The sequence below is a fragment of the Schistocerca cancellata genome, chromosome 12 (genome assembly GCF_023864275.1).
Source record: "Schistocerca cancellata isolate TAMUIC-IGC-003103 chromosome 12, iqSchCanc2.1, whole genome shotgun sequence".
Classification (NCBI taxonomy): Eukaryota; Metazoa; Arthropoda; class Insecta; order Orthoptera; family Acrididae; genus Schistocerca; species Schistocerca cancellata.
Genome location: NC_064637.1, coordinates 72,757,108 through 72,770,289, shown reverse-complemented (window position 1 = coordinate 72,770,289; position 13,182 = coordinate 72,757,108). Strand labels below are relative to the sequence as shown.

Genomic DNA, 13,182 nt, shown 5'->3' with positions numbered 1-13,182 from the left:
TTCGCGAGCAATAGTTGCCACCAGAGCCGTGTTGGAGGAACGCCAGCTTCCACAAGGAGTCTGTTCACGGGGCTCGATCGGAAGGCTCCCATCACGAGGCGAACACCACAGTGGCGGATAGGGTCCAGCACATCCAGGGCAAAGGGCGATGCTGAACCACACACCATCCTCCCACAATCAATATGGGACTGTATGAGGGCTTGGTACAACTGCAGCAGAGTAGGACAATCAGCATCCCTCTCGGTGTGGCTCAGGCATCAAATAAGATTTAGGTGCCGTTAGTGCTTGTTCTTAAGCTGACGAAGATGGGGAAACCAAGTTAACCGGGTGTCAAAGACCAGTCCCAAAAAGCAGCAAGTCTCCACTACATCTAGTAGTTGATCATCGAGGTAAAATTCTGCACGGGGGTGGACAGTATGATGATGACAGAAGTGCATGACAAGTTTTGGCAGCAGAAAACTGAAAGCTGTGAGTGAGGGCCCATTACTGCATCTTCTGTATAACTCCCTGCAACAACAGAAGAGGAGCAGAAGGAAATACAAAAAATGTCAGCGTATAGGCGGGGAGATACTGACAATCCTGCTGCTAACGCGAGAGCATTGACAGCAATTAAAAAGAGTGGGACACTCACGACAGATCCTTGCGAGATCTCTTTCTCTTGTATATGGAGTGCACTGTGGGAAACACTGAGCAAACTCTGAAACTGTGGCATGACAAATAGTTCTGTATAAAAAAAAAAATCTGGAGGGGGACCCGGAGACCCCACTCATGCAGAGTAGCAACGATGTGGTGTTGCCAAGTGGTATCGTAGGCCTTCGTGAGGTCAAAAAAGATGGCAATAACGTGTTGTCGCCAGGAAAAGGCCTACTGAATGGCAGACTCCAGGTAAACCAACTTGTTGATGGTGAAGCGTCCTTGGCGAAAACCACCCTGGGGCGGAGGCAGAAGGCCCCGAGTCTCAAGGAGCCAACACAACCGCCAGCTCATCAGCAGCTTGCACAGGACATTGGTGAGGCTGATGAGACAACAGCTATCAACATCTAGTGGGTTCTTCCAAGGCTTTAGCACTGGAATGATGATAGTTTCCCACCATTGTGGTGGGAATTAGCCATATCTCCATACGTGGTTGGTGTTGGGAATCCGCTGTCAGATGTTTCAGCATTTGAGAATGGATGCTGTCTGGGACAGGGGATATGACGACGGTCAGCAAGGGCACAGAGAAATTCCCACTCACTAAAGGGAACATTACAGCTCAGGGTGGCATGGAGCAAAAGACAGCTGCTGTTGTTCCACCCTCTGTTTGAGGAGATGAAAGATGGGGTGGTAATTCTCAGACAGAGAGATGCGAGCATAATGCTCAGCAAGATGCTCTGCAATTACCTCTGGATCGGCAGATACAGCTCCATTTGTGGAAATTCCAGGTACACCTGCAGAGTCCAGATAGCTGTAAAGTCAGCAGAGCTTGGTCCAAACCTGGGAGGGGGAGATTCGTGTTCCAATGGTGGAGGCATAGTTTTCCCAACACTCCTGCTTCCTTCGTTTGTTGAGAAGGCGAACTTGGGCATGGAGCTGTTTGAAGGCAATGAGGTTCTCCAGGGGGGGGGGGGGGTTGGCACTTATGACGCTGCAGGGCCCACCTACGGTCTCCAATGGCCACAACAATTTCTGGCGACTGCCAAGGCACCGACTTCTGTCAGGGACAACCTCAGGAACAAGGGACTGTCGATTCAGCTGCAGCAACAATGGTGTTAGTGACGACATGGATCGCTTCATCGATGGTGGCATGCAGTGGATCCTTAATATAGGTAGCGGATAAGAAAGAGTCCCAGTTAGCCTTGGGAAAAGCCCACCTGCGCAAGCATCGAGATGAGGGATGCTGGGGTAGGGACACGAAGAGTGGAATGTGGTCACTACTACACAAGTCGTCATGTGCTCTCCAGTAGATAGATGGGAGAAAGCCAGGACTGCAAACCGAGAGATCAATGGCTGAACAGGTGCCATGTGCTACACTAAAATGCATGGGGGCACCTGTATTTAGGAGGCAAAGATCAAGTTGAGTTAGTAAGTCCTCAACATCTTTCCCGTGGCCAGTAACCTTGGTGCAACCCCACAAAGAATTATGGGCATTAGAATCACCCAGAAGGAGAAAAGGTGGGGGAGTTGCGAAATGAGTGCAGCCAATAAATGAGGCAGTGCATCACCATCTGGAGGGAGGTAGAAGTTATTGACAGTAATTTCCTGTAGTGTCCTCAACCTGACAGCCACAGCTTCTAAAGGTGTTTGAAGGGGCACAGGTTCACTACAAACAGAGTTAAGGACGAAGATACAATCTCCACCTGATTGTCTGTCACAGGCAGAACGGTTTTTGTAGTACCCCTGATAGGCACGAAGGACAACGCAAAAAACAGGTGTAACGCTTGAAAGTTGACGTTAACTCAGCCAGGTGGTAGAAAAAACCACCAGTTTCTCTGGACGACGACGCTTTCTGGAATCGGGGAAGGCATGTGCTGCCCAAGGAGGTAAGCTATGCCTCAGCATCACCTGCTGCCACCGGTTGAGTATTTGTATCCACTGCAGATGAGGCAACAGAGATCCATGTCCTCAGGGGACGCTAAAATATCCACCTCATCCTCAGATGGAGAACTGGTTGGGAGTGGTGGTGTTGGGACCACCAGATGCTGTTTCTTAGCAGTCCTCTTCTTGATTTGCTTGCCCTCTCGATCTTCAGGGGTTTGCTGAGAGGACGTCTCCGAAGTAGCTTCAGGCATGGAGGAAGATTGTGAAGCTCTTTGGCCAGCAGCTTGTGCTGCTTTAGCCTCTGGCGAGTGTCCACTGTGGCATTAGTGGATACCTTGGAAGAGAGATTCCCAAGAGACCCCTTCCGCACGAGAGGAGCGGGAGGAGGCTTCTCCAGCAGGGGTGGGGGGGTGGGGGGGGGGGGGGGGAGATCGATGTCCCCTGCGTTTGGGGGGGTGGGGGTGGTATTGCTCCAGAAGTAGGTGCTTTGGGAGCAACAGAAGAAGATTTGTCCCCTACCACCAAAGTGACAGACATATTGTAGTGGCCCGGAGGGCCCAGTTTGTGGCACAGTGTATGGAATTACCGACACTTGTGACAGCGATGTTGAAGTAGCTCCAGCATACGTGAACGTCAATCGAATGATGTGTAATTGTTCAAATTTACGTTTAGCCTATTAGTAAGTCAACCAGTCCAGGGTCTTGCACTCCATGATTTTCTGCTCCTTTTGGATTACTGGACAGTCTGGCGAGCAGGGGGCATGGTGGTCTCCACAGTTGATACAAGTGGGAGGAGGCGCACACGGAGTATTTGGATGCAGTGGATGTCCGCAGTCTCAACATTTGGTGCTGGAATCTCAGCAGGAAGACTTGCCCGAATTTCCAGCACTTAAAAGCACCACAGGGGGTGGGAGGGAGGGGGAGGAATGTATGGTTTAATGTCACAGCGGCAAACCATCATCTTGACCTTTTCAGGTAATGAATCACCCTTAAAGAACAAGATGAAGGCAACCGTATTGTCTTTAGGTCCCCTGTAAATGCACCGGAAGAAATTAACACCCCGGTGTTCCAAAGTGGCGCAGATCTCATCGTCAGACTGCATTCTGTACTTACACTTGCGAACTGTCTCCTATAAAGTTTTACTGTTCATCCCTTGAATACCTCAAATACTGCAAATCGTAACTGTGGCCATACAAAAAATAAACATAATGTAAGAACTTCCCTCAGAACAAGAAAATGGAATACAACGACAAATTTTAAAAAGCCAGAATTATTTTTGCTAAAGGAAGCTATTCAAGATACAAATTGAATGACACCCACTCAACAAATGCAAAACGACTAGACAAAGTAACAATTTTTGGCAAGTACTAGTGTGAGAAAAATCTTTTGGCTATTTCTGACAGTTGGCTACTGTCTGGTTAGCAACCCAGTGCTGTAGAAAGTCAGTAACACCCAAAAGCGGCAATCGGCTCTCAATGAACACCATTTTCTTCTCTGAGTGGAAGTATGACTGCAGTATAGTGGGTCGACGGAAGCGTCCGATCCCACCCGTCAGCGTTGACCCGTGATGTCAGGCTGCTGTTGCGTGTGACATCATGGAGCCTGGTGTGTAAGTGTGGCGTGTTTGTAGGTGTCGTCGTGTTGCTATTCGTGGTGCCCTCTGGTGGTGTGTTTAGGGGTTTCATGTTGTGTGAAGTATTGAGTTCAGTTTGGTGTTACTGTTTGTTCTGGGTGGTTCTGGTTTTGGATGTATATGGAGAAGAATTTTTTCAGTGAGTTAACTGATTTAGTGTTGTGTGAAAGTTGTTGTGCTGTTCGCTGTAGGTCGTGTGTTAATTTGAGTAAATTAATTTGTTGCTGCTGTTGTTGTTAGGTAGGGATACGACTGACAAAATTAAGTGTGCATTTGCATTCTGAGATGGGGGCAAGTCCGATGGAGCCGATTAAGTTTCTGCAGCTGTTTGGCTTGTCGGTGGAGGTCATGAAGAGTGTGGTTTGTAGTCATGACATGAAATTGGCAAAAGTTCCAGCATCTCGGACCAGGTATGGTTTTATGTGGCGGTGCCGTAGGAATAGCCTATGGCGCTCCATACGTCATGGTTTGAGAAATCTATGTTGGTCATGCGCGAGATTGTGTTATTGACGTACTACTTTTGTTATAAATCCTCTCAGTTTTTGTGCGCACCAGACTGGTGCGAGCGAGAGGAGTGTGCTTGACTGGTTTTCGTTTCGTCGTGAAGTGTGTTTGGAGTTTATTAAGTACAGGGGTAAGTTGGGTGGGCCTGGGGTTGTGGTGGAGATGGGTGAGTCACAGTTAGGGAAAAGCAAGTACGGGAGAGGAAAGTCTGTAGTTGCTGTCTGGGTGTGCGGGGCAGTTGTATTGGGGAGGGGGGGGGGGGGGGGGGGGTTAGGTGTTTGGTATGTGTTTTTAGGGTTTTGGAGGGGCGAACTAAGAGGGAATTAGTAGGGTTAATTGAGGAGTTTATAGAACCAGGTTCTACTGTAGTTTCTGATGCTTTTTCTTCTTATAAGGGGTTGTATGAGAGGGGGTACAATCATTTAGTAGTGAACCATAGTTTACAGTTTAAAAATTGAGACAGGGGCTTGTACAAATACCATAGAGGGGTCGTGGGGGGCCGTTAAGTCGGTTCCTGGGAGGGGGAAGAGGCACTCTCCTAACCTTCAGTCGCATTTAGATGAGTTCTGTTGGCGGAAGAGTGCCCCTGAGGACATTTTTTTAAGGGTTACCAGTAAGATATACAGGACGAAGGTGGGTGGTTAGGGTGGTTTGTGTGGAGGGGTGGCTGTGGCTTGGGGGGGGGGGGGGGGGTGTTTAGATGTCAGTAGTGTTTGTGAGGGAAAAGGGGGGGGGGGAGTGTTGGTATATGATATAGTTGTGGGGCATCTATTTTGTTGCAGTTTTTGTTGATTTGTAGTGTGTGATTCAGATTCATTTATTTTTGTTTATGGGTATTTTATTCTGGGGTAATGGGTGAATGTGTTGGGGCGGGGGGTTGCCCCGCCCCCCCCCCCCCCCTCTCTCTCTCTCTCTCTCTCTCTCTCTCTCTCTCTCTCTCTCTCTCTCTGTGTGTGTGTGTGTGTGTGTGTGTGTGTGTGTGTGTGTGTGTGTGTGTGTGGCGCACGCACCTTTGTGCAATTGTGGTGGCTGACCTAGGTTGCAGCACCAAGTTTTTATTTTCCTTTTTTTAGTGTATTTGTTGTGTGTTGCAGGGGCTGGTAGGGTGATTCTGAATTGTGTGGTTTGTGGTATTGGTGATTTGGTATTGTGTATCGGTTTGTAGGTATGTAGTTGAAGGGAAGTTTTCGATTCCAATGTGTGGTCGTATCTGTGGGGGTTTTTGTACTGTGCCGCTGTTGCCTATGTGGTGAAGGGAACTGTTTGATTCCAAGGTGTGGCTGTAGTTGTGGGTGTTTTGGTTTCAGGAGCCACTGTTGATGTATGTAGGTGAAGGGAACTGTTCAAGTCAAAGGTGTGGTCGTCATTGTGGGTGTTCTGGTATCGGGAGCTGCTGTTGACGTATGTAGGTGAAGGGAAGTGTTCGATTCCAAAGTGTATTTGTGGCTGTGGGTGTTCTGGTATCAGGATCTGTTGTTGACCTATATAGGTCAACGGAAGTGTTCGATTCCAATGAGTGTTGGGGGGTGGGGGGTTTCGATGTATTTTCATGTTTGTTGTCATGTTTACGTAATGACATCAGAGGCCACATATTGGAGTGGTAGTGGATAGTTGTTTCCGCCTTATTTGTGACACCATGGGTCAAAGTAGACAAGTAGAATCTGACTCTTCCGTATTTCCCAGTATAGCTTCTTAAAAACACACAAATAACAGTAACATTAAGATTTTACGTCTCTCGTGTTCCAGAAATCTTCAGAAATCATCACTTACGTTCAGCAACAGGGAAAATACACAACAATACACTTGAGAGACTGAGAAGTATTTGATGATAGTCGTCTGTTTTGACCAGTGACATCAATGGCTGCTACGACACCAAATCCAAACGAAGTGAAAGTAAAAAGCATAGTTGGGATGACAGACTGATCTGTAGCTTTGCCCAAGGTCTAGGTTAGGTTAGCACACAACAGTCTGGTTGAGGGTTGGCAAAGTTACTGAACGTGAAAGCAAAAAACATGATTGTGATTGCTTAACCTGTTAGAAAAAAGTCACCACTGATATAAAGGTGTAGCTGCCATGTTCCTCAATAAGCTTCACACAAATTTTGTACATCACTGGTCAAAGCCAAGGGCCAGTATCAAACATTTCTCTTTATCCAAGATCAACATGTCTAGTATCTCTGAAAATAACTTTCAGGCTTATATAACTTTGGCTGACAAGGTATGCTTTATAAGAGTAAAGTTAAACAAGGCGCACACATAGATTTTTAAAAATTACCTCATTTCCTGGTTTCAAAAGCCTCAGAGCTGCCTGTGATGCATAATGAGCTGCCAATACTACATCTGCTTTGCGACCTTTCACCTTGTTATTGCGATTCGCACCAACTACTACCGTGTGGGCAACAACGGCAATAAAGCCGTCAACATGGGCACCCAGATCACTATTAGATAAAATTACAAAATCAGTGCATAAAAATAAGAATCGAACTTACATGAAAATACTTTTCATGTCATTTAAACCCCCCCCCCCCACACACCCACACACCCACACACACACACACACACACACACACACACACACACACACACACACACGGGAAAAAACAAAATATTTAAAGTTCTGAACTAAATTTTAATTATATTTTTACTATAGGTACGAATATCAGATGAATTCTATAAAACCACCTGTATCTAATTTACTCAGAGTGACATTTAAATGCTATTTTCTCCTCTCCAAAACAGAAGATTCAAATACACTTGCCTCATTGTTACATTTTTCCTACAATTAGCGTCAACATTAAGACTTGCAACAGTATTAGCCTACTTGAACTTTCATATACAAACTGCAGTTAACAGACACCATGGTGACTGAATCCTTCACAGAGATACACTACTTTAAAAATGTGGAAATATAGAAGCATTTAAATATATTAAGAATAATCAAGTAACTCACACTTTAACCATGTCATCATTCTTCAGTTCAACATCAGGTTCACCGTGAGAGGGGGAAAAATGGCAAATACAGTTATTCACAGACACACTTGTGGGGAATGCTATTCCTGGAAAAAGAAAGTATAATTTATACTATTAAACTGAGATTCCATCTTATACTGCAGATCAAGCAAACCGTGTTTAGACAATACCATAAACTAAACAATACCTTTTTTAAGTTCCTTTTCTTTTTTGAAAACTTTGCTTGTTTCATCCAAAATAAGCGTGTCCCCAAACTCGCATATTTCTCTGACAGACGCACCAGCAACACATCTATCGATAACCTGCCTCAGGACCCCTACAAGAGATCGAAATACATGCTAATCACACAAATATTGCGAGCAGAGAAATCAATGGTGTCAGAAATTGCTTCTAAAACAAAAACGCACTCTAAGTTACCCAGTACATGCGACTTCTAAGTAAATGTCTTGTGTCTAGTTGAAAATCTTTTACAATTAATTGAAGCTTCATTGTCTAGCCACTACCGACTGCACAAGACATTTAACTGAGCTGAATTCTGTACGAATGTAATGGGTGACCAAGCGTTACATGTGCTGTTTATGTAACAAAACATCCACATATCGACGAATGTACGTAAAGCCATCACAGTGAAAGAGAAGAAAGACCAAACCGGACAAGGATCATCCTCGTTAAACTCACACTAGCTATTAAATAAGCTCTGCCCACATGGCAGCAAGCAGCCAAACGCAAGCATCCCATATGGGCCGACGTTTTCTTCTTCAGACTATACCCACAAAGGACACTATAAACATTCCAAATTCACAGTGAGGCAATTTTCCATCGTTCACACAAATGTACTCACTGTTAACGATGTCACCAGCCATTTTATATTTGGTGACAACCAAATCCTCCGCGATAGTCTTTTCCGCGACATCTTCTTTGTCGGCCATGTCTTCTTCGTACTATAAGGTCACGTGACGCAGAAGCGGGAAGTCGATGTAAATGAAACGAAACACAAAGACAATCCAAATTAGAGATATAAGTTTGTTTACATCTATCTGCCACGATGGCTGCAACGAAATTAATTTTATCAGTGTTCAACTAGCACGTAAACACCAGCGTTAACACTGCAAGCTTGGCTCGTAAGTTTAGGTACAAAATAATCTGTTGATGCATACGGCTACAATAATTTTAAGTTTTGTTTATAAGAGGTTACTTACAATAAAAGGAGCATCTGAAAGCTGTTTGGGACGCATTTTCGTTTCAGACAGAGCTACACTGTTGTCTTCTGTAGGGAAGCCTCAAAAAATTTGGTATGAAGTCACACTTTGCTCTCTTTCTCGAGAGTAAGTTAGTCAATTACCAGAAACCAAGACAAAATACTGGCGATCCGTACACACAAATGCATGGAGGTAATACAGTCGTTTAAACAGAAATCACACTTCAGGTTGGTTTTGCAGTGAGAACATAACGAACATACAAGAAACTTATTAAGATATGTAATGAATCATTTGACCTCAAAGTAACTTCCATAAAAAAAAAAAATTGTCCGATCAACTGTAACCTCATCAGCTGTTTACCGGTCGTGATGGCCTATGAAAACTGTATCCCTCTCCTTTTCACTTACAATAAGTTATCTATTAATTTTACCGACACAGCGCAGATTGAGATGCAAGCCTCATTGTAGTGTATTACGTTAAGGCACAAAAAACTACTTATTTTGAAAATATTTTATTATATTTACTGCTGTATAATTTAAATTTATTATCTGTGAAAGAGAGATAGGGACTATCTCTTTGCTCTGTGACATTGCAGTCCATTGTGTATAGATGATGTAAAGTTGTGATGCAAATAGAGAAACCATACTCCCTTATAACGTATCTATTCATGAGAAAATTTGATTAAAACGTATCCTTTATAAACAATTTTTAAGACATCATCATACTATGAGAAAATATCATTCACTTTAGCAGACAAAAGTGTGTGTGTGTTTGGCTCGATATTTGTGCGTTTAAGAAACAACGAAGGACCCAAAATGTAAGCTTATAATACCATTTGTGATTTATTTATTTATTTATTCATTCACCAGTAGAGAAATTTCTTTGTGTAGAGGTCGTTATTACACATAGGTGTGATAGAGATGAGACACGGGGAAAATGTTTTCGTTGGAAGTTGAAGGTGGCAAAGAAGGTGATGCATTGCTTCTAACAGCAATTATCTTTCAACTTGAACGTGATTTTCAAGGTGATTTGGAGTGATTATTTAAATTAGAATCTTAATTGATTTGAAGCAAGCGGCACATTTCACGTATAAAGTGATAAATTATTCAATGTCGTAGCAAGGCTCACCGATGGTCAAATAAGCAAATCCTATTTTCGTTCTCCTACGAATTAACTCAGAGAAAAGAGGACAAATATTGCTAAACGCACTGTCAAAGATATACTTTGGCTGAAGAACCTGGTTGAGGCTATATTACATTTCGTCAGTCTCGTATTTGGTGTGGTGGTGGTGGTTAGTGTTTAACGTCCTGTCGACAACGAGGTCATTAGAGACGGAGCGCAAGCTCGGGTTACGGAAGGATTGGGAAGGAAATCGGCCGTGCCCTTTCAAAGGAACCATCCCGGCATTTGCCTGAAACGATTTAGGGAAAGCACGGAAAACCTAAATCAGGATGGCTGGAGACGGGATTGAACCGTCGTCCTCCCGAATGCGAGTCCAGTGTGCTAACCACTGCCGTATTTGGTGTGCTTTATATTATAACTACATTATAACTTATGTCCAATAACTAAATGCTGTTCTAAAACATTAGCATATTGAGGATCTCTCGAAAAGGGGAACAATATATTGATATTAATTGTCAGATAATGAATGACTGGCGTTTATAGATTTCAGGAGATGTATAAGGAACAGTTAGCGCTAAAAAATGTAATTGTTCACGGTCATATAGTTGGTACCCTTCCACCGAATGGAAAGAGAGATACACTTACACATGTTCCAGTTTTGGTTGGAGTCCTGCCATCTTCAAAAATTTTATTATTTACCATCACAGTTTCTAGAGCTTCTGGGACTTGTCATTGCCAATAATTTACAAATTAAGCATCAAACACGAAAATGGGACTGAATCTTCGAAACATATTGGTTATCTCGTAAAAATGAACTACAACTCATCATTAGGACAAAAAAAACACACATTAGAAGGACTGATACACATGCAAAGGAGTTAAAAGGTGGGTGACTGTCAGCTGCCTATAAAGTATAAAGCAAAGTCTACCAGCTATGTTTTTCATGAGATTTTTACCCAAACAAGAACATCTTCATATTAAGACATGCAGACGAAGTATACTCCTGGTACTGGTCCAGGATTTCAGCTGGTGTTTCAGTTACTTTCAAGAGTAAAGGAAGAAGTTTACTTTCCTGACACTGAATTGTAATTTATTGTGCAAGTTACAACATACTTCACGGAACTTCCACATTTATTTAACGGCGTGGGGTCTGCTGTTTATGTACGTTTTGTAATAGTGCCGCTATATAAATAACTAGTATGTAGTTGAAATGTTTTCGCTTTCAAAGAAAGAAAACACAGCAACAGTTGTAATTTTTCGCACGAATCAGAACATTCTTTAAACGTCAGCAGACTTATGTAGTGTTGGAGGGGCTTCTTAAGTACTTTTCATACTGCATACTGCTATGTAAATAATGTGTATAAAGTGGGCAGGATGTAAAAAGCATAGACAGAAATACTTTCCTAATTTGCAATGAATAAACCAGCAGAAAATATAAAAAAAGCCGCTTTAATTCTCGTATTATAATAGCTGCTGCAGTCACAGCACTACTTCGACAACAGCGACATCTACCGATGCCTTCGAGAAAACCAAAGTATATCTCTGAAAGGAACGCAGCCACAGTACCTCTCGTGACAATATATATATGGGAAAATATATATATATGGGAAAAGAAAATGGAGAAAGAAACGATGAAAAAATGAATGACCAAGTAATGCTCAAGTTAACCACTGTCCTGCAGGCGAAAATGTATATATATATATATATATATAATGCTCAAGTTAACCACTGTCCTGCAGACGAAAATGTATATATATATTTGAGCATTACTTGGTCATTCATTTTTTCATCGTTTCTTTCTCCATTTTCTTTTCCCAAAACCTCTTAATTCTGGCTATGTTCCTATTTGCTTCACTCTGTCCATATTTTGGCTGTTTTCTTCGTTTCCTTTACTTCAGATTTCGTTTCCATAATTTTGTTTCTGAATTTGTCTCTTTCATTTATCATTTAGTTATTGATTCCTGCTTATTTTAGGTCTTCTTTTACTTATTGAATACATTTGGTTGTTTTGGTTGAACTGTTTTCTAGATAAAAACAATCCACTATGTGAGTCTGTTGTTATAAATATTATGCATATGTCCATAAAATGTTACTCGTTGTTTTCTGATCATGTCTGTGTGTTCATATAATTCTTTGTTTTGTCACTTCATCTATGTACCAACTCTGTGTACTGCTCCAAAAATTTTCTCATGATTTTATGTTCTACTTTTTCTGTCTCTGTGATGCCTGAAGCTCCGATTGTGGCCGTTTCTGACGTGTAGAGTGCTTCTCAAAGTACAACTGTACTTAAGTGCCTGAGTTTAGCCTGCCTTGAAATATTTCTTTTATTGTAGTGCGTCCATGATAGTTTGTACATTTTCTGAAGTTCTTCTGTTCTTTGTATTCTGGGTGCCTTGTTTGATCCTCCTATTTGTATATATTCCCCAAGATATTTCAATTTTTCCATAGAGTTAACCTTCTGTATTATGTGTACATGTTGTGGTAGTTGTTGATCTTTCTTTCCATCTACAGCGTCTTCTCATACAATATCTATAAACCTTTTTTCACAGAGACATCATGTAAGTATTCCAGTGCTTCTTGTCTATTGTTGCTAAGTTTTGCCAGGTCATCTGCAAATGCAAATGCCAGGCATTTTATGATCATCTTGTTTGCATACGTGCTGCCTTACTGAATACTTTTTACTTTTCTTCCCATTGTTTGATAACTTTGTCCAAGACAATGCTGAATAAAAGTGGCGAGAGACTGTCTCCTTGTCTGATCACTATATGCATCTTGAATGGATCTCAGATTTCTCCCATAAATTTTATTTTGAATGTGATGTCATTAAGTGCCTGTTGTATAAGTGTCCTAGTTTTTCTGTCTGCTCCACATTCTTCTAACTTGTCAAAGAGAATCGGCCTACCTATGGAGTCATAGTCCTTCTTAAAGTCCACTTATGTGACTACAGTGTTGTTTGTCTGTCTGATCGTCAGGAGCGTTCACAGGTTCCATATTTGACTAATACAGGACTTCCCTTTTCTGAAGCCTGCTTGGTATTCATCTATCTTCATATCAGTTTGTGTTTCTTGTCTGTTGAGTAATGCCTTGGAAACTATTTTGTAGGCGACCAGTAATAATGAGATATGTGTGCATTTATTAAAGTCTGTCTTGCGGCTCTTTTTGTGGTGTATATATGTGTGTGGGGGGGGGCGTCTATACCCTCACTGTAATAGAGGAACATAAAATAATGGGGAAAAAGA

The 13,182-nt window shown here is 42.5% G+C and overlaps 1 protein-coding gene across 1 annotated transcript in view; it reads right to left on the bottom strand.

The window, feature by feature from the left end:
• LOC126109618 (proliferation-associated protein 2G4) overlaps nt 1-8,872 on the bottom strand; it is a 59,706-nt gene extending 50,834 nt beyond the window's left edge. Inside the window, exons 1-5 of the mRNA XM_049914661.1 lie at nt 8,822-8,872; nt 8,464-8,563; nt 7,810-7,938; nt 7,603-7,708; nt 6,928-7,090 (exon numbers count right to left, since the gene is read on the bottom strand). Of these exons, the coding sequence (XP_049770618.1) occupies nt 6,928-7,090; nt 7,603-7,708; nt 7,810-7,938; nt 8,464-8,563; nt 8,822-8,857 (534 nt within the window). The 5' untranslated portion in view covers nt 8,858-8,872. The remainder of the gene's footprint in view (nt 1-6,927; nt 7,091-7,602; nt 7,709-7,809; nt 7,939-8,463; nt 8,564-8,821) is intronic.
• Nucleotides 8,873-13,182: the final 4,310 nt, after the last annotated feature.